The 20815-nt window shown below is 39.7% G+C and overlaps 2 protein-coding genes across 4 annotated transcripts; both read right to left on the bottom strand.

The window, feature by feature from the left end:
• Positions 1–5885: 5885 nt before the first annotated feature.
• Positions 5886–20803, bottom strand: AK6 (adenylate kinase 6). 3 transcript variants are annotated; one of them, XM_059694434.1, is made up of 5 exons: positions 20518–20803; positions 18688–18780; positions 8676–8734; positions 8420–8565; positions 5886–6495 (listed from the first exon to the last, which is right to left on the bottom strand). In XM_059694434.1, the coding sequence occupies exons 1-5, from the start codon at positions 20648–20650 to the stop codon at positions 6303–6305; spliced, it is 624 nt and encodes a 207-aa protein (XP_059550417.1). In that variant the 5' UTR covers positions 20651–20803; the 3' UTR covers positions 5886–6302. The 3 variants fall into 3 exon arrangements, with proteins under 3 accessions (XP_059550417.1, XP_059550416.1, XP_059550418.1); XM_059694433.1 differs by lacking the exon at positions 20518–20803 and adding an exon at positions 20091–20235; XM_059694435.1 differs by lacking the exon at positions 18688–18780.
• Positions 16739–18786, bottom strand: TAF9 (TATA-box binding protein associated factor 9). Its single transcript, XM_059694432.1, has 2 exons — positions 18688–18786; positions 16739–17768 (listed from the first exon to the last, which is right to left on the bottom strand). Exon 2 carries the CDS (start codon positions 17749–17751, stop codon positions 16957–16959), a length of 795 nt encoding a protein of 264 aa, XP_059550415.1. The 5' UTR covers positions 17752–17768; positions 18688–18786; the 3' UTR covers positions 16739–16956.
• Positions 20804–20815: the final 12 nt, after the last annotated feature.

Genomic DNA, 20815 nt, shown 5'->3' with positions numbered 1-20815 from the left:
CGCACTCCTCACCTTAGTATTTCACTTCAGCACTGCGCCTCCTCTGAGTCTGGGTATGATATTCTCTTTCCTCCTAGTTGTAGAATATCCACTCAGCCAGCCTTCCTGTGGTTCTGGATGATGTCCGTTCCGTCGTTTAGTTGTTTTTTGAAGTGGTTGTTCGAGGCAGCAATCTCCGGGGTTAACCTATGCCGCCATCTTGGTTTTTTCTCTTCTCATTTGAATTTTCAGCATGCAGTTATTGCACATATTTTATTAGACATATACCTCAGTACATCATGATTTTTGGTACTGTAAATAGTTTTAATTTTCAATTGTTTCACTACTGTATGGAAATGCAGTTGACTTTTGTGTATTGATCTAGTATTCTGTGACCTTGTCAACAGTAAATTATTAGTTCAAGTAGCTTTTGTGTGGATTCTGTTTGGAATTTCTACATAGGTAATCATGTTGACTGAGAATATTTCTTTCAGCTCTGCGTGTCTTTATTTTCTTGCTTAATCCGCTGGCTAGGACCTCCAGGATGACCAATATGCTTTTCTATTCACTAGTCTTTTTTTCTTTTTTTTTAAATATATTTTTATTGATTTCAGAGAGGAAGGGAGAGGGAGAGAGAGATAGAAACACCAATGATGAGAGAAAATCATTGATTGGCTGCCTCCTGTATGCCCCCTGCTGGGGATCAAGCCCGCAATCTGAGCATGTGTTCTTTTTTTTTTTTTTTTAAATCTTTATTGTTCAGATTATTACATTTGTTCCTCTTTTTTTTTCCCCCCCCATAACTCCCCTCCTCCCAGTTCCCGCCCCACCCTCCGCCCTCACTCCCCACCCACTGTCCTCATCCATAGGTGCACGATTTTTGTCCAGTCTCTTCCCACATCTCCCACACCCCTTTCCCCCCCAAGAATAGTCAGTCCATTCCCTTTCTATGTCCCTGATTCTATTATAATCAACAGTTCATTCTGTTCATCAGATTATTAATTCACTTGATTCTTAGATTCACTTGTTGATAGATGCATATTTGTTGTTCATAATGTGTATCTTTACCTTTTTCTTCCTCTTCCTCTTCTTAAAGGATACCTTTCAGCATTTCATATAATCCTGGTTTGGTGGTGATGAACTCCTTTAGCTTTTCCTTATCTGTGAAGCTCTTTATCTGACCTTCAATTCTGAATGATAGCTTTGCTGGATAAAGTAATCTTGGTTGTAGGTTCTTGGTATTCATCACTTTGAATATTTCTTGCCACTCCCTTCTGGCCTGCAAAGTTTCTGTTGAGAAATCAGCTGACAGTCGTATGGGTATTCCCTTGTAGGTAACTGAGTTTCTTTCTCTTGCTGTTTTTAAGATTCTCTCTTTATCTTTTGCTCTTGGCATTTTAATTATGATGTGTCTTGGTGTGGTCCTCTTTGGATTCCTTTTGTTTGGGGTTCTCCGCGCTTCTTGGACCTGTAAGTCCATTTCTTTCACCAGGTGGGGGAAGTTTTCTGTCATTATTTCTTCAAATAGGTTTTCAATATCTTGCTCTCTCTCATCTTCTGGCACCCCTATAATTCTGATGTTGGTACGCTTGAAGCTGTCCCAGAGGCTCCTTACACTATCCTCACATTTTTGGATTCTTTTTTCATTTTGCTTTTCCGGTTGGATGTTTTTTGCTTCCTCGCATTTCAAATCATTGACTTGATTCTTGCGCTCCTCTGGTCTGCTGTCGGGCGTCTGTATAATATTCGTTATTTCAGTCCGTGTGTGCTTAATTTCTAGTTGGTTCCCCAATATAAGATCGAGGGTCTTATTAGTTTTCGTGTAGATCTCATTAAGTTTATCGGCAGCTTCTAAACAGTTCTTGAGAGACCTTAAAAGTGTGGTTCTGAACTCTATATCTTCCATTGACAATTTTGTCCTGTTTCTTTGTCTCCGCATTTTGTTATGCTTCCTTGGTGTACCCCCTAGTGGTCTTTGTTCGAAGTCTTATAGTTAAATCTTGATTGTTGTAGCTAATTCCAGGGAGGGTTTGACCTCCAGGCCAAGTGGCTATGAGAATCAGCTGTGTCAGCAGTGAGAGAACTTCTGTCCTCTAGGGAGGTGCTAATCTAGCCTTTGCCTGAGGCTATCCGGCAAATGCCTCTGTGCAGGGCTTGGGCGGGGCGGGTCGCACAGGATCAACAGGGTGGGCCGGAGAGAGCAGTTATGGCGGCTCTCAGTCCTGTCCCCAGGGGCTCTGCCTCTCTGAGTCCCAGCACCCGCTGCAAAGCTCGGAGAGAAAGGTGCACTCGCTCTGACCGAAGCCAGACAGTCCCGCTTCTCCCGTTTGAGTCTGGGTCCCTAAAGACTCGCCCGGATCTGGTGCTCAGAGTCTGCGACTCCCTCCCGATTGAAAACAACAACCGCGCCCTCAGCCGCCAGCCGGGTCCACGCACTCCGCACCTCAGAATTTGACTTCAGCACTGCGCCTCCTCTGAGTGTCCGTATGCGTTTCTCTTTCCTCCTAGTTGTAGGACTTCCACTCAGCCAGCGTTCCTGTGGTTCTGGGTGATGTCCGTTCCGTGTTTTAGTTTCACTTTTGAAGTAGTTGTTCAAAGCAGCAAACTCCGGCGTTAACCTATGCCGCCATCTTGGTTCTCCTTATTCACTAGTCTTGTTTCACAAATTATTTTTTAATCCCCTTCCATAAAAATTAACCCCTTAAACAATGAACCTCTGGATGGATTTCAGGTGTCTGTAAATCTTTGAAAAATATAAGCAACATTTTGTAGTAATATGTATATCTTTTTGGAGGAAGTGTGTTTATAGCTTACATCAGACTATCACTAGATTTATGTCATTAAAAGGGTTAGGGGCTGAAACCGGTTTGGCTCAGTGGATAGAGCGTCGGCCTGCGGACTGAAAGGTCCCAGGTTCGATTCCGGTCAAGGGCATGTACCTTGGTTGCAGGCATATCCCCAGTAGGAGATGTGCAGGAGGCAGCTGATCGATGTTTCTCTGTCATTGATGTTTCTATCTCTCTATCTCTCTCCCTTCCTCTCTGTAAAAAAAATTAATATATTAAAAAAAAAAGGGTTAGGGAACTAAATTTTAAGTAAAAGCCTTGGTATATATAAAGAATTTTCATATTGTTTCTCACATATACAGCTATTAAAATTATTAAAAAGTGATTTTTTTTTACAATTTTAGGAAAATTTAATACATTTAAGCTTTTTTTTTAAATTAAATCTTTGTTGTTCAGATTATTACATTTGTTCCTCTTTTTTTTCCCCCCATAACTCCCCTCCTCCCAGCTCCCGCCCCACCCTCCGCCCTCACTCCCCACCCACTGTCCTCATCCATAGGTGCACGATTTTTGTCCAGTCTCTTTCCGCATCTCCCACATTGTTTCTCACATATACAGCTATTAAAATTATTAAAAAGTGATTTTTTTTTTTACCTTGCCCTCTTCCCACTCCATAGGAAAGAATAAACAGTTCTCAGCAGTTTTGACCCCTATCACTTTTGTGTTAAAAACAAATTTAAATGTTAGTAAGGATTGGTGGAAGGACATGCTTAGAATGCCGAAGAAATATATAGCTGAACTAAGGCCAAACCCCTATCTCAAAGCACACAAAATAAAAATATACCAAGAAGGGCATAAGGGAAAGAAATAATTGGTTATGCATATGCCAAAGCTTATCTGAAGGCACTTTTGGGAAACTGAATAAATTATATTAAGAAGTCTGATTTACAGAATTATAAAATGATTAAAAATTTGGCAAACTTATCTTTTTTATTTCATTATATTATTTTATTGATTGATTTGAGAGAAACATTGATTTGTTGTTCTACTTATTTATGCATTTATTGGTTGGCTCTTGTACGTGCCCTGACTGGAGATTGAACCTGAAACCTTCGTGTATTGGGACAATGCTCTAACCAACTGAGCCACCCGGCCAGGGCCCACACACTTATTTCTTAAATTTGATTTAAATCATCCCTTTTAAACAAAAAGTTTACAAATAGGTTTGACTAAAACTAGAGACAAACAGTAAATGACGTTATTTTTAAGACAATTATAGGGTGTTAAAGCATTGTCACTAGTTTCACATGAAATCTAGGCTGAGTTGGTGAGCATATTAATATTTATAAAATTCATAAAATGTGTAGCTCTGTATTAGACTCCAATATCTCCCATCTGTTTAAGGGAAATATCATTTATTATTATGAGTCACTATTAGTTAATGAGCAATCACTTGATTAGCAAGAGAATTTAATGAATCCTATTAGTGAAAATATAATAGACTTCTCAAAACAGCATAGTCTTTTCAAAACAGCCATTCATGCCCACCAACTGGTGTGGCTCAGTGGTTGAGCACATGAAAAGAGGTTCAACATCATTAGTCATTAGGGAAATGTAAATCAAAACAAAACGAAATATGATAATATATCCACAGGATGGCTATTATGAGCAGTAGCAAGTGTTGGCAAGGATGTGGAGAAATTAGATACCTAATACATGGATGGTGGGAATGTAAAGTAATGCAACCACTTCTGAAAAATTTGGTATTTGCTCAAAAAATTAAACTCTGTTGCAATTTAGCCCAGCAATTTCCTTCCTAGAAATATATCCAAGAGAATTAAAAACATATATCCACATAAAACTTGTACACAAATATTCATAGCATAATTCACAATACCCAAAGTAGATACAACCCAAAGTAACTGATGGAATGGATAAACAAAATGTGGTATAGCCATACAGTGGAATATTATTCCACATAACAAGAAATAGAGTACTGATACAGGCTACACTATGGATGACCTTGAATACATTATGCTAAGAAGCCAGATACAAATGTCACATATTGAATTGATTACATTTATATGAAATGTCCAGAATATGCAAATCCATGTAGACAAAGATTAGTGATAGCAAGGAGCTGGGAGAAGGGAAGAACGGAAAGTGAGTGCTAACAGGTATGGTACTTATTTTTGATGGGGTAATGAAAATGTTACAGAATTAGATAGTTGTACAGTCTCGTCAATATGAAAAAAACTAGTGGATTATACTCTTTAAAATGGTCAATTTTCTGGTATGTGAATTATACCTTAATTTATTTTTTAAATATATTTTTTATTGGTTTCAGAAAGGAAGGGAGAGGGAAACATCAATGATAAGAGAGAGGATCATTGACTGGCTGCCTCCTGCACACCCTCCACTAGGGATTGAGCCCAAAGAAACCAGGGCATGTGCCCTGACCAGGAATCAAGCCATGACCTTCTGGTACAGAGGTTGCCACTCAACCACTGAGCCACACCAGCCGGGCAATTTTTTAAAAAAGGATACGGAGGTATGTAGATTCTAAGATTGTACAATCTCCAAAATATATTAAATGAAAAACTTAGGGAACATGGTATGCTACCACATGTTTCAAATAATGTGTACACACACTGTGCAGGCATTAAATATCTGAAGAGAAACATAGGTAACATTATGTCCCAAAGGGAGGTGATGTGGGATGGGTGAAGAACAGGGATGGCCTAGAAGAGAAACTACTTTCCAGTATACTTTGTACCTTTTGCATTTTATAGAGTACTAGAGGCCCAGTGCACACATTCATGCATATTAAAAGGAAATTAATTAGAAGAAATATTTTAGAGGCCAGGGAGGGACTGCGGGAGGTTGGCTCCAGGGCATGTCTGGCCCATCTTGCCCACTCCCGATCAGCCAGACCCCAGCAGCAAGCTAACCTACCAGTCGGAGCGTCTGCCCCCTGGTGGTCAGTGCATGTCATTGTGACTGGTCGAGCGGTTGACCAATGGGTTGGACACTTAGCATATTAGGCTTTTATATATATAGGTAAGTATGTCCACCCCTCCTTTCCTTAAAAGGGAATACATAAAAAATGGAAAACTCTGGTGCTTTATATTTAGATTTTATTTTACGAGATCATGTTCATTTTCTTCTTTAATAAACTTAAACGATATCATCCCACACATTTGGTCAGGTTTATTTATACTTTAGCAATTGACACATTAAACAATGACAGTTTTTATTCTCAATCTTTAATGCGTTAAGGGCCCAGTCAGTCACCAGTGACTGACACTATACTTTCCATATGGAAGACAAAACAGGCTGGGCACTTAACATGTTAATGAAGTTATATTCATTATACTTTCTTATGGAAAAAACACACCCAAATATAAACCTTTATACTATCCACCTACTAGTCCTGCAGCACAATTTTAATAAAAAAGGTTTACTAATAAATGCATAATTTATATGATGTGGGCAGAGAAATATTAAGAGTGATTATAAAGTGGCCAGTCTTGTAAGTCAAGAGCTATGATCTTTGACCCATTGCTCAATCCACTTCAATATCTGATTGATATTATTCTCTAGATCTTCTGGTTTATTGCTGGGCAGCTGATGCACTATGTCTCCGCTGTAGGATGCTAATGCTTCTTCATAAAGAATTTGAAAAATTTCACACTGAACATTATCTTTTAGTTTCTTCTCATTATAACCCCTAGAAAGCAGAGAGAAGATAAGCAAACAAATGGCATTAATTGGAGTTTTAGGAACATACCAGAAACTGGACACTTTGGAATACATGAAAAATCATGCAAAAATACTTCTTGTAGTCTCCTTACCTATAGAAAATAGCCTGGCACCTATAATGAGGGACTTCTTTGACAGGAGCATTAAACTAATGACCAATGTTTAGGTTTGTCTGAAATTTATTTCCCCCTGACTTTATGTCAATCACTTAGCAAAAATATCTAACTCAAGCCAGATTCTGAGCTATGAGATAAATAAGAAGTCTATAGATATGGTCCTAGATTTTAAACAGAATTAGAGGAGTTAAGATGTAGACAGATGAAACAAATAGATGGCATATAATAAAATGAAATGCATATGATTGAAATACTATATACTAATTTGGGTACTTGATCACACAGATGTATTTCTACTTTACAAATTCCAAAGACATGGAAAAAATAAACAAGTAATCTTTAGGCAGTATATAAATTAGCCAATCAATTAGCTAGTGAAAATTATAAAGAAAATTCAAACTTGAATTAGTTAAATCTTGTAACAATAAAAATTAAATGGAACTACTTAAAAGATTAATTTTATGAAAAGACGCCTTTTTTGTGTATAGCAGGTGATGAACATTTTTGAAAATTGGTTGTAGTGCCCTAGTCAGTTTGGCTCATTGGATAGAGCATCGCCCTGCGGACTGAAGGGTCCCAGGTTCGATTCAGGTCAAGGGCACATGCCCAGGTTGCAGGCTCGATCCCCAGTAGGGGGCGTGAAGGAGGCAGCCAATTAATGATTCTCTCTCATCATTCTCTCTACCGCTCCCTTCTCTGAAATCTATAAAAATATATTTTTTTAAAAATAAGAAAATTGGTTGTAGTAATGGATGCACATCTCTGTAATATATTAAAACCCATTGAATTGTACACTTCAAATGGGTAAATTGTATGGTATGTGAATTTATCTCAATAGAGCTATCTTTTTTAAAAACAGTAATTACTTTAACTTTTTCAATGGGTAAAAACAAAAAGACTAGCTCTCATAGTTTTTTCATGCCTTAATCTTTGGCTATTTATAAAAAACAGTAAATTTTTTTATTGATGGGGGAGAGAGAAAAAGAGAGATGGAAACATTGATTTGTTGTTCCACTTATTTATGCATTCATTGGTTAATTCTTTTATGTGCTCTGATCAAACCTGCAACCTTGGTGTATTGGGAAGATGCTCTAATCAACTGAGCTACATTTAAAATTTAAAAAAAGAAGACAGTGGGAAAATGTTTTCCTCAAAAATGGTTCTGCTTTTTGTTTTGTTTTATTGTTATTCTGGATTGTAACTCTCTCTTGGAGGACTAAGTCAAATATGTATATTTTAAAAATATATTTTTATTGATTTCAGAGAGGGAGGGAGAGGGAGAGAAAGACAGAAACATCAATGATGAGAATCATTGATTGGCTGCCTCCCGCACCCCTCCAACGGGACGGAGCCTGCAACCTGGGCATGTGCCCTGACCGGGAATCAGACCATGACCTCCTGCTTCATAGATTGCCACTCAAACAATGAGCCACATCAGCCAGGCCTCAAATATAATAATTTGGGTAATGTTCATTCAATAGCAAAGAATATGTTATTGGCTTGGCTGTTTTCCTAGCAAGGTTTTGCATTATGGAAAAAGCATATTAAAAAGGTTGCTACATAGTACATTTCACTTATATCAAACTATTAGTTGAGGTATTCACTCAGTTATACAAATGCCTGTATTATACAAGCATTTGTATGTATCTTTTGTAAGCATCTTTTTCTCTTACATTCAGAATGTTGGTAGAGAACAAATAATCACATTGGCCAATTTCTGAATCTGAATAGAAGTTTATATTATACTTTAAGAATTCAATGTATCCCCTTCCTTACCTTGTTTCAAGTCTTTTATACAATATGCTGTTATCTGTTTTCAGTACAAAAACTATATGAAACCAGCGTTCAGGGAAGAAATCACAACCATGGTAATCAATAATAACTCCACCTTCACTCATTTGGTTTTCTAACTCATCAACTACCTATAAGAAAGGGGGGGAGGGGAAAAGGGTGAGTGCTCCTTAAAAAAACTGATGTCAACTTTCCAATTAAAATTTTTTAATGTGTATTTTATTTTAAAATTCATACTTACTCTATCTTCATCTAAAATAGGACAGTCATACTCTTCATCATAGCCATCATATAACTGTCCTGAAAGAGATTTGCATTGGCTTGTTAAAGTAGTATTTTCTAAGTAACTTTCAGTAATATTCAATTAATTCTAGACTTTAGGAAGGGAAATATATCATCACTCTTTTAGAGACAATGAAGGACACTAAGACAATAGATGTCACATGGATACTGTGAAAATACTAATAAATTAGAATTTTGTGCAGTGGTTCTCAACCTTCTGGTCCTTTAAATACAATTCCTCATGTTGTGACCCAACCATAAAATTATTTTCGTTGCTACTTCATAACTGTAATGTTGCTACTGTTATGAATCGTAATATAAATATCTGATATGCAGGATGGTCTTAGGCGACCCCTGTGAAAGGGTCGTTCGACCGCCAAAGGGGTCACAACCCACAGGTTGAGAACCGCTGGTCTAGAGGGAAACTTGGATGGCCACAAATCTGAAACTGTTTGTTATCAAAATTGACACCAACTAAAGAATTAATAATAGCTATTTCTAAATTTGTAGGGCTATCAGAAGAGAACAGTATTAATTTTGACGACGTACATATTGGTAGGAAGAGAGGACACAGGTATACAAACAATCTCACACACATTAACACAAAATTAAGTTCCAAACTTATTTGGCCAAGAATATGAAACTTTTTTAAAAACAGGTTCTCAAATTCAGAAATGAATCCTGTTGTCACTGAGGTCACACCTTCATAGTTTGGGGAAAGAGAGTCAGTATCCAGAAGCTCCTGAACAATATCTTTACTTCTAGATTTCCAATATCCCCAAAAGTCAAGGATTAAATGTCTTATTTCAGAAGGCTAACCAAGAATGATGGGCAGTCTAAATAAGGCTGATTTAAATCTGATGTAAGAACATTCCAGGGAGCATTTGAGATCTTGCTTTCCAGCATGTCATCAACTTGGTTCAAATAAACTCATTAAAAAAAAAAAAAAAGATTCCAACAAATCAAAGCTGGCTTTCAAAGTGACTCTTACTTCAGCAGGTGAGACATACCAATTGCACCTTCACCTGAATCCCTAGGAGGTATGTAATAAAGCAGGCTAAGGACGTCCTTTTAGCCAGCTATGTCTAAGGGCATGCTACAGTCTTCCCACTTCTTCCCCTTTAATATTTTGGCATGGGTTGAAATAGGTTAAAATGAGCTTAAGTTCTGAAGGGAGTCAGTGGAAGGCCAGAGGCAGTTGTAACTCTGTCTTGCCTGGAGGGTATGTGGACAGAGGAGACAGGAGCCGCCCACCGTTCCAGCATCCTAATGTGCCCTCTGCCTCCTTGGGCAGAAACTCTGTAAGCCTAAAAATTAAACTGTCTTGGTGTAGGTAACATTGGTTAATAATTTAGCAAACAACCTATATCTCTATTCCATTAAAATAGGTGGATTGAAGAGCTAATTTCTTAATCTGTAAAGGAATGATTCGTTTGAGTTTGTGAAGAAATAAAATGACTAATTAAAACATGTTAGCCCTGGCTAGTTTGCTCAATAGATAGAGCATTGGCCTGTGGACTGCAGGGTTCCAGATTTGATTCCCGGTCAAGGCACATGCCTGGGTTGCAGAGCCGATCCCCAGTAGGGGGTGTGCAGGAGGCAGCCTATTGATGCCTCTCTCATCATTGATGTTTCTATCTCTCTCTCTCCCTTTCTCTCTGAAATCAATAAAGATACATTTTTTAAAAAAAGTTAAATCTCTGTTAATGAAAAATAATATAACAGAAAAAATGAGTGGGAGAAATATTTTGTAGGATCAAGTACTGAAATATGGGTTATACAAAGACCTTAAAAATCCAGATAATAATAAGTAGCTTAACAAAGAATAAGAATTCACACAGGATGGAGAGTAAAAATACATGAAAAAAATGTTGGACTTTCCCAGCTATTAAAGAGGTATAAATTAAAATGACCCTTTATATGCCTGTTGTTGTATATGTACATTTATAGTAAATCAACTCTAGAAATGTATTTTTAAAATAACTTTAAAAAGAAAAACATACCCATTTGGATTTCCTCAACCATTTAATTTCTAATCAGAAAAAGATTGTAGGTAAAAAAGTGATTTAAAATGTTCAACAACAAAAAAGTTCCAATAGTTAAATCTTGATACACTAACTTGATAAAATGCTATGTAATTAAATAAAGTTCAAGAAATAAGTATAAGGTAGTTAAAAGTACTATGTAGTGCCGAAACAGGTTTGGCTCAATGGATAGAGCGTCGGTCTGCAGACTGAAAAGTCCCAGGTTCGATTCTGGTCAAGGGTATGTACCTGGGTTGCGGGCACATCCCCAGTGGGAGATGTGCAGGAGGCAGCTGATCGATGTTTCTCTCTCATCGATGTTTCTAACTCTCTATCTCTCTCCCTTCCTCTCTGTAAAAAATCAATAAAATATATATATATTAAAAAAAAATAATACTATGTAGTAAGACTAAGTAGCAACATGATAAATGCCGTAAGTGGTAAAACATAAAAAGCAGAATTCATTGTTATCTGAAACAGGGACAAAGACTGGAAGAAAAACAAAAGATGGAAATAAATTAGTAGAACTGGGAGTTTTTCTGCGTATTATTTTTATAATACTGTATTTTTTTACATGTCACAAAATATAAGAATAGCTATAGCTGATCTGTACTGTGTGGGAGTCTGGAGTAGGCTGAGGTTCCTTCATATTTTAAATCCTTGACTCTTTTAAAATTATTTTTATTTTTAATCCTCACCAAAGGAAATGTTTGTGTGTGTGTGTGTGTTTATATTTTATTGATTTTTTTACAGAGAGGAAAGGAGAGGGATAGAGAGTTAGAAACATTGATAAGAGAGAATCATCGATCAGCTGCCTCCTGCACGCCCCCTACTGGGGATGTGCCCGCAACCAAGGTACATGCCCTTGACCGGAATCGAACCTGGGACCTTTCAGTCCGCAGGCCGACGCTCTATCCACTGAGCCAAACCATATGTTTTTTTTAATTACTGATTTTAGAGAGAGGAAAAGAGAGAAACATCATTGTGAGAAACATTGATCGGTTGCCTCCTATATGTGCCCCGACGGGGAATCAACTCAAAACCAGGGTGCCCTGACTGGGAACTGGTTGAGCCCATCACCTTTTGGTGTACAATACAATGCTCCAACAAAGCCCACTCACTGGTCAGGATTAAATCCTTGACTATTAAAAGACTAGTGAAATATTTTAAACTATATGCTGTCTAAAATAAAGACAACTATTGCAACATTAACTTTTAGAATTAATGCCTATACTACAATACTGAAATGCAGGATTTGCTAAATCATGTAATATACTGTACTTGAATAAAATAGTGTAATACGCCGAAACCAGTTTGGCTCAGTGGATAGAGCGTCGGCTTGCGGACTGAAAGGTCCCAGGTTCGATTCCGGTCAAGGGCATGTACCTGGGTTGCGGGCACATCCCCAGTAGGAGATGTGCAGGAGGCAGCTGATCGATGTTTCTCTCTCATTGATGTTTCTAACTCTCTCCCTTCCTCTCTGTAAAAAATCAATAAAATATATTTTTAAAAAAATAGTGTAATACAAGCTTTTAAGAATTCATTTCAAAACCCATTTATCAAACACAATATGCCAGTGACTTAGGGGTAATGAGAATAGTGAACAAAAAGAACCAGAAAAACAAATAGTCCTTCCCTCATAGAGTTTATAATAAAATGAAAACCTGAAAATTATAATATCTAATACACATATATTTTAATTTTTATTGTTGAAAGGATTATGTATGTCCCCTTTCCCCCCCATTAACCTCTTCTAGCCTGCTCCCCACCCCCTGCCCAGGTCTTCACCACCCTATTGTCTGCGTCCATGTTTTTCATGGGTTATGCATATATGCATAGTTCTTTGGTGGTTCTCTTCCCAGCCTCCCACCCATACCCGCTATATATATTTTTTATATTTTTATTGATTTCAGAGAGGAATGGAGAGGAAATCATTGATGAGAATCATTGATCCTCTGCCTCCTGCACTCACACTCCTCCCCCATCACTGGGGATATAGCCCACTGGGCATGTGCCCTGACAGGGAATTGAACCATGACCTCCTAGTTCTTAGGTCTACTCTCAACCACTGAGCCACACCTACCAGGGATTTTTCACATAATCAAGATTTAAAGGTCAAATGGACCTGTGTAGTGTCTGCATGTGTTTGTATGTGTGTGGGATAGGAATCAGGAGTGAGCAAGTAGAGTCAGGGATAACTCCTGCATGTGCTTTTTAAAAACTAATTCAGCCGAAACCGGTTTGGCTCAGTGGATAGAGCGTCGGCCTGCGGACTGAAAGGTCCCAGGTTCGATTCCGGTCAAGGGCATGTACCTGGGTTGCGGGCACGTCCCCAGTAGGGGATGTGCAGGAGGCAGCTGGTCGATGTTTCTCTCTCATCAATGTTTCTAACTCTCTATCTCTCTCCCTTCCTCTCTGTGGAAAATCAATAAAATATATTTTTAAAAAAAAACTAATTCAGAGATGTCTGGGAACTATCCAGATGGTACATTTCAGTGTTAATTATAAACTTAAGAGTCATCATTAAAAGGGCATGACTATTCCTGAGTGAGATTACTAGAAGGAGGGGCAGAACTACAAGATGGCTGCAGTGAAATCACCAGGGAAAGAGGTATATGGTGGCAGGGAGAGGATCAGGTGCCAAGATTGACAGAGAACAGTGTTGGAGAGGCCAATGAAGTTAGTTTCAAAGGCTTCCAGTGGAAGGAAAACATGGGATACGTAAGAGGTCAGAGGGAGGATGACAAACTTCTGGAAAGGGCAAGACAGCAAATACCGCAGGCTTTGTGAGCAAATCTTTAGCTAGTGGTTCCTATAAATACAAGTTTACCACCACTAGATTCTAAGTGTTGAGGGCCCAGCTATGTTTTACAATCTCTAATTGATGAACCCAATGGCAATATATTACTTTGTCTGGACCTACAGACATCCTGGGGTTAGTTACAGAGGCTTCAGACTGATAAACTGGTGGCAGGAAAATTACGGATGCTGGTAAATGTAATTAAGTGATTGCACATGAGAAATCAAGGAGAAATCTGAGAGACTGGAAGAACAGGGATAAGAAAACCATTCTTAGTCACACAATAGTTTTAACCTTAATTTCCCAACTAATTTTTCCTACCAGGATTCTAAATGGCATAATGATGGTCTCTTACAGTTGACCCTTGAACAATGCAGAGATTAGGAGGACCAACCTTCCACAAAGTAAAAAATGCATGTATAACTAGCCAGGCCCCCACATAAACGGAATCCCAGAGTTGAATTGCACACGTCAATTGAAAAATCTTCATATAAGGGGACCCGTGCAATTCAAACCCATGTCGTTGAAGGTCAACTATAATAGAGCAATTCAACATGATGGTTAGGAAGGTAATAAACACCAATTTAGACAGTTGTTTAAAACAAGTTTTTTTTCTTTAGTCTTATTTATAGCAGAGCTTCTCAACCTCAAATACTATTGACATTTTGAACTTGGCAATTCTTTATAGGGGTGGAAGATGTGAACTGTGGGATGTTCAGCAGAATCACTGTCCTTTACTCATTAGATGTCAATTAGCAATTCCCTCAACCCCAGTTCCCTGAAGGGCAAAATCACCCCTAGCTGAGAACCACGGCTTTATAGATGGTTTGTTTTCCTTAAAATATATCATTTGAGAAATATGAGGAGGCTAGGTATCTCAGAATATTTCCTAGTAAGATACAGCCCCACTGATGTGAATCAGTGGACTGAGCGTCATCCCATGCACCAAGAGGTTCAATTCCTGGTCAGGTCACATGCCTGGGGTTGTGGGCTCGATTCCCAGTAGGGGCGTGTAGGAGGCAGCTGATTAATGTTTCTCTTCATCAATACTTCTCTCTCTCCCTCTTTAAAATCAATAAAAAAAAGATTCTTAGATATATTTAAATGGCATGAGGAAAAAAATCTGGTACATTATGAGAACTTTACGAAATGCCTCATTCAACACCATATCAAGTCAGACAAGAAATCCTTTACTTTGGCATTATATGAGGGGGAACACACTTTTCCTTTAAGCTCAAATTCCATCTCATCAATAAAAATACTAAGAATGGTTGAAACTATATGGGGTGGGGAACATATAAGGCCTAAGAAATTATTTGATCTGGCCCTGCCAAGGCATTAAGGGTGAGTTAATGAAAGGTTTTTTAAATATATTTTATTGATTTTTTACAGAGAGGAAGGGAGAGAGAGAGTTAGAAACATCGATGAGAGAGAAACATCGATCAGCTGCCTCCAGCACATCTCCCACTGGGGATGTGCCCGCAACCCAGGAACATGCCCTTGACCAGAATCGAACCTGGGACCTTTCCGTCCGCAAGCCGACGCTCTATCCACTGAGCCAAACCGGTTTTGGCTGAAATGTTATTTTTAAAAATATATTTTTTATTGATTTCAGAGAGGAAGGGAAAGGGAGAAATAGAAACATCAGTGATGAGAATCATTGATTGGCTAGCAGGCTTATATTTAAGTTGATAATTTTGTACAGCCTGCGAATGATGTTATAAATATCCAAATGGCCCTTGGCAGAAGAAAGGTTCCCCACCGTTGCTATACGCCATTAGGTGGATCCACAACTGGCTAAAATGATGTGAATACAAGTAGGAGAGGATACAATGGTCCACTGTTACTATTCCTTGCAATGCCATTCATGATCGATTATACAGTAACTTCATTAAGTTTAGAAATGTTAAATTGGGGTGAGATCAAACTGGATGACTGAAAATGACTACAGTATATGACTCTGAAATCACTTGTCAAAAACAGGCAAAGAAACAAAACTAGATTTCATATAGGTGTAAAATGGAAACTTAAAGCTAGATATAATAGCAAAATAATGACCTAAGTTTTACTAACTTAAATGCCAGACCTGGATTAAAAATATGAGCATGGCCCTATCTGGTTTGGCTCAGTGGATAGAGTGTCAGTCTGCGGACTGAAGGGTCCTGGGTTCAATTTTGGTTGTCTATGCCCAGGTTGTGGGTTTGATCCCCGGTAGGGGGCACGCATGAAGCAGCCAATCAATGATTCTCTCTCATCATTGATGTTTCTCTCTCTCTCCCTCTTCCTTCCTCTCTGAAATCAATAAAAAAAATATTTTAAAAAATATCCTATATAATAAAAGCATAGTATGCAAATTGTCCCCTCAATCGGGAGTTCTGGGAGTTCGACCAGGGAGCAGGACTGGCTGGGAGAAGGGAGGAAGGTCCTGATGGCGACAGGTGGCCAGGGGAAGGGAGGGAGTACCTGGCCACTAGGAACCCAGTGCATGAATTTTGTGCACTGGGCCTCTAGTGTATATATGAGCATGGTAGCCCTGGCCAGTGTGGCTCAGTTGGTTGGAGCATTGTTCTGTATGCTGAAGGGCTGTGGATTTAATACCCAGGTTGAGGTTTGATCCCGGGTCCGGGGACATGTGAGAGGCAGCTGATCAATGTTTCCTTCTCACATCGATGTTTCTCTCTCCCTTTAAAATCAATAAAAGCATGTCCTTGGATGAGGATTAAAATAAATATATATATGCGCATGATAGTGACTTATATCAAACTATGGTAAGCAAGAATGAACTGACCTGCAAAAGGGATAATGGAAAAAAAAATTAAACTGGAGAGATACTGGGAGATACACCAGGGTCCTTAAATATAACCAAAGGGATAGAAAAATAGGACCTACGAAGAAATTGGGCAATTGAGGAAGATAAATCCAAACAGATGAGGATTCACTATGAATAAAAATCCTGACCAAGTGTTCTCTCCAAAAAGGAAATATGGCCATTCTTCAGTAATTTGAGAGAATGGCCCATAAAAGTGACTTATACACGAGAGATCATACTATGACTTAAACATCTGAAGCCACTAGAGATCACACACTATTTGTAATAGATTGCAACAATTGAAGTTGTTACAACTATTATTCCTGTTTGTGATAATGAGGAATAAAATTGTTTCTAAAAATGTAACTGCCAAAGTACCAACAATCAAATTAATGAATGACAACTTTATTTCTTAAAGGCTGATGAAAAACCATTATGATTTCTAATAAAGAAAATACAACATCTCAATTAAAAACTGTGATAACTATATTTACTCATTAAATACTAAGTTTTCTCAAACACAACTTGAAAACATCTGGCATGCATGTTTAATCTCAGTACAGTGGATTCAAGATCAAGTATACATGTTACATGCATCAAGGCTAAATTACAAATTATCATAGTCGTCATCATCATCATCGTCATCATCATCATCTTCACGTTTTCTTTTCAATGCATTTGTTGATTCATTGGCAGCATTTTGTGATGACACCATGTTAGTGGTAATAAGAATGTTTTTGGACCCAATTAATGATGGATTAATCAGAACATTCTGAACTGATGATGTTGCAGGAATTGATGCTTTTACAGCTGGGGACTGTGAAGTGGGCATCTGTACTGTAAATCTTTGCCCCGTGAGGGACATTGGAGTCCCTACTTTAGTTGAAACTGACATGGTTTGTGGGGTTGGTGTACCAAGTGTGGGAGTACTTGGTCTACTAGTAACTGAACCAACACTTAACCGTGGAACTGTTATTCTTCCCGCAGAAGTAGAAGCCTTTTTTTGTAAAGATTTAAGTCTATAGTTTGGAGCAGTCAAGCAATATCTATCAGGTGGCAATCTAGGACCTGAATATGGCTTGATCAATGGCAATGGGGTTTGATTTCTTTGCCTTGCAATATCTAATAAAAAATCTCTTGGGGGAGGAGAGGTAAAAGACTGGTCAGCACGACACTGGATTGCCAATCGCACATCATCTGCATCAACAGTAGCTTTCTTAGCATGGCTTGAATAAATTTTTGCATCATCTAGAATTGTGGTCACATATCGGAAGGCAAACTCCAACATCTGATTTATAACTCTTGGCTCATATTCTGTAATCCCCATATCCTTCAGGATTTGTGCCATCATCTGTGCATCTTTCGGCATGCTCTTGGGAGAAGCCATCTTGCCAGAGTCCATGATATCCGGTGATCAGACTTCAGATCATTTGAAAAAAATATGTACATTAGATCAAACCTGAAATAGTTACTTTAAGTAGCAACTGTCAGGAATGTAAAAAATTTAAAATGTCATGTTTAAAAATATATATTTTAAAGATATATGTTAAATCTTTTTAATTTTAATGAGGCACACTTAAAGTTCCCTTTACTTGAACTTATTTGAGTTTCTACCTGTACTAATCATTACAGAATATAAAAAGTTAAAGACAGAATAACAAAGTGACAAAGATTGAAGGGAAACTGGGTAAAATAAGTAAAAACATGTCCTACTGCCTGAGTTCGGAATAATCTTTTCTCCCAGTGAGATCAATATAATCACTGTCTCCACAGATATGCTTAGCACCACCCCAACCTTTATGTGTTCACCCATCTCAAAACATTCTCCCTCGGCCATGGACAGTGGCTGAGTTGTTGAGCATCAACCTAGGAACCAGGAGATCACGGTTCCATTCCCAGTCAGGCACATGGGGCCGGGTTGTGGGCTTGATCCCCAGTTGGGGATGTGCAGGAGGCAGCTGATCAATGATTCTCTCATCATTGATATTTCTCTCTCTCTCTCTCCCGCTCACTTCCTCTCTGAAATCAATTTTAAAAATATATTAAAAACAAAAACAAACAAAAAACATTCTTCCTTTCTTACATTCAGATTCTACCTATCCTAAGTCCAATCAATCTCTTCATGACCTTCCCAATTATTACTATCTACAAGAACTGCCAGGAAATGGTGGGGGAGGCAATGTAACAGTCAAAGCAACCAAGACACAGCTTTAGACACTTAATATAAATTCCTTAATGGCTATCTTTCTCTGCTCTTTGTATGTTCTCACAGTACATTACTAATACTCTATTATGTCTCTCTTTTTAAAAACAAATTTAACACCAAAATGTCCCTTACCTTCTCGAGCTAAATCACCCACATTAACGTATTTCAGTCCCGATCTTGCGGCAAGTTCTTTGCCTAGTGTGGTTTTCCCAACCCCTGGTGTACCTGTAAGACAGCCACAGAAAACATTGCTCATGAAACACTTGCTAGACTTTACCCACCTATCTGCCCCTCTTAACATTCTGGACAACTGAGGCCCTGGCCAGGCAGCTCAGTTGGTTCGAGCACCGTCCCACATGCCAAGGTTTGGGGTCCATCTCCGGTCAGGGCACATACAAGAATCAACCAATGAATGCCTAAGCAAGCGGAACAACAAATCAATATTGTTCTCTTTCAATTAAAAAAAAAAATTCTTACAATGGACATGAAAAGTTTCGTAATTAGCCATCCTATGTGAGTCACACACACAAAGCCTGCTGGAGGGCAGAACCTCACCCGGTTTATCTGATTTTATCAGAAATGGGGGCTTGGTCCACTCTTGACACCAATTCACAGAAGGCCTGCCACCACCATGGAAATTTCCAGACTAAAACTCAACTAAGTTATTATCTATTGTGTTTCAAGGTAAATAATCAAAGGCATAATTTTCAGCTGTTCAAGGTTTAATGCCACTGAAACAACAACACAATCATGATAATCCGAGATAGCACGGATAAACCAAGTCTCTCTATACGAGACAACATTTACCTCAAGTCCACTCTAAGACACCAAGCTTGAACCCTGCACTCGCCATGTCTGCAATAAAACGCGCACTTTCAGGTTTCTGACAATATGGCTTACTATTAAAAAGACCAGAACCAAACAATTCGGATGTACAATTTTCTCCTTACAGAATCTTAAAGGCTAGACATTAATTTGTTTAGTCTCAGAAACAGACCAGAATTGTGGGTGGACAACAAGGTGGTTTTGTTAAACGATAAGAACTTGACGGCTTTCTCACGGCAAAGAGCGCCTCGATTTTGCCATCTACACCGTTCGGTTTTGCCATCTACACCGTTCGGTTTTGCCATCTACACCGTTCGATTTTGCCATCTACACCGTTCGATTTTGCCATCTACACCGTTCGATTTTGCCATCTACACCGTTCGATTTTGCCATCTACACCGTTCGATTTTCCCGTGAATGCCCCGCCATGCTGGTAACCGCTACAATTTCACAAACGGGTCCCGAGCTGAAGCCGTCCCGCGGCGGTTTGGAGCCCCCACAGACAACAGGGGCGCCCCCTGAGCGTGGACCCCAAGACCCGGAAGGGACCCTACGGGGACCGGACCGCATCCCCCTACGAGGAACGACCAGGTCTATTCGGTAGATGTCTGTTCTTCGAAGAAAAAAAAGGGGGAATTAAGATGTTAACTCCGCAGACATATACAGCAAACTAATCACCTACGCCACAGCCACAAACACCGGGCTCTCACCGGAAGCTGCCTCTCCGATACAAAGGAAACATGAAAGACCGCCCAGGAAGGCCCAAGGACTAGGCATCCACCGCCAACAGAGCCACCAACAAGACCTCGCTACAAGCCAAAGGCAATCCAGGAAAATAAAAATATCAGCATCCATTTCACACACGAACACCAGATCCAGAAAAACAGGCAGCTTGCCAGGAAGGGGAGCTGGGGGGTTTACCTCGCCCCACCCCACCGAGCAGCCTGGGGCCACCAGGAGTGAGGCTCCCCGCCCCCCGCCCCGCAAAGGTCGCGAGGGCCCGACCACTGCCACCCCAGACGGCCCTCGACCAGCGTGGAAACGGCACACTGAGCGCTCCCCCGTCGGCCGCCCCGAGCCCCAGGCGCCCGGCGTCGCCTGCCCCGCCGGCCAGTCCCTCCCCGCGCGCGGCCTGACCCGTGAGCAGAATGTTCGGAAGCAACATGGTCCTCAACGCGAAGGCTCTGGAACCTCGGCACGAGGACCCTAAGCACAACTGGGAGGAGCCGGAAGGGGCGGCGGCGGCCAGCGCCCGTGGCCCCGGAGTCATCGCGACCCTGCGCGGCGCTGGTGACCCATCTCCGCCGTGCAGTCACCGACCATGGGTTACTTGGCCCTTTATGACACGCTGTCATCGCAGGGTTCGCGGCAGGGAAATAGGGGGAGAGCCGTGATTTGAGTCAGGCAGTGCTCTGGCCGCCTAAGGCTCTCGCTC

The sequence above is a fragment of the Myotis daubentonii genome, chromosome 4 (genome assembly GCF_963259705.1).
Source record: "Myotis daubentonii chromosome 4, mMyoDau2.1, whole genome shotgun sequence".
NCBI classification, from domain to species: Eukaryota; Metazoa; Chordata; class Mammalia; order Chiroptera; family Vespertilionidae; genus Myotis; species Myotis daubentonii.
This window is presented reverse-complemented; position numbering and strand designations above follow the sequence as displayed.

Excerpts from the sequence above, each read along its gene's own strand:
- TAF9 (XM_059694432.1), bottom strand. The coding sequence starts at position 17,751 with ATGGACTCTGGCAAGATGGCTTCTCCCAAGAGCATGCCGAAAGATGCA.
- AK6 (XM_059694433.1), bottom strand. The coding sequence starts at position 20,235 with ATGGATGCTGATATTTTTATTTTCCTGGATTGCCTTTGGCTTGTAGCG. Across the intron at positions 8,566-8,675 it reads CTATTTTAGATGAAGATAGA|GTAGTTGATGAGTTAGAAAA; the intron begins GTAAGTATGAAT and ends CCTTTCTTATAG. Across the intron at positions 6,496-8,419 it reads TATAAAAGACTTGAAACAAG|GGGTTATAATGAGAAGAAAC; the intron begins GTAAGGAAGGGG and ends TCTGCTTTCTAG.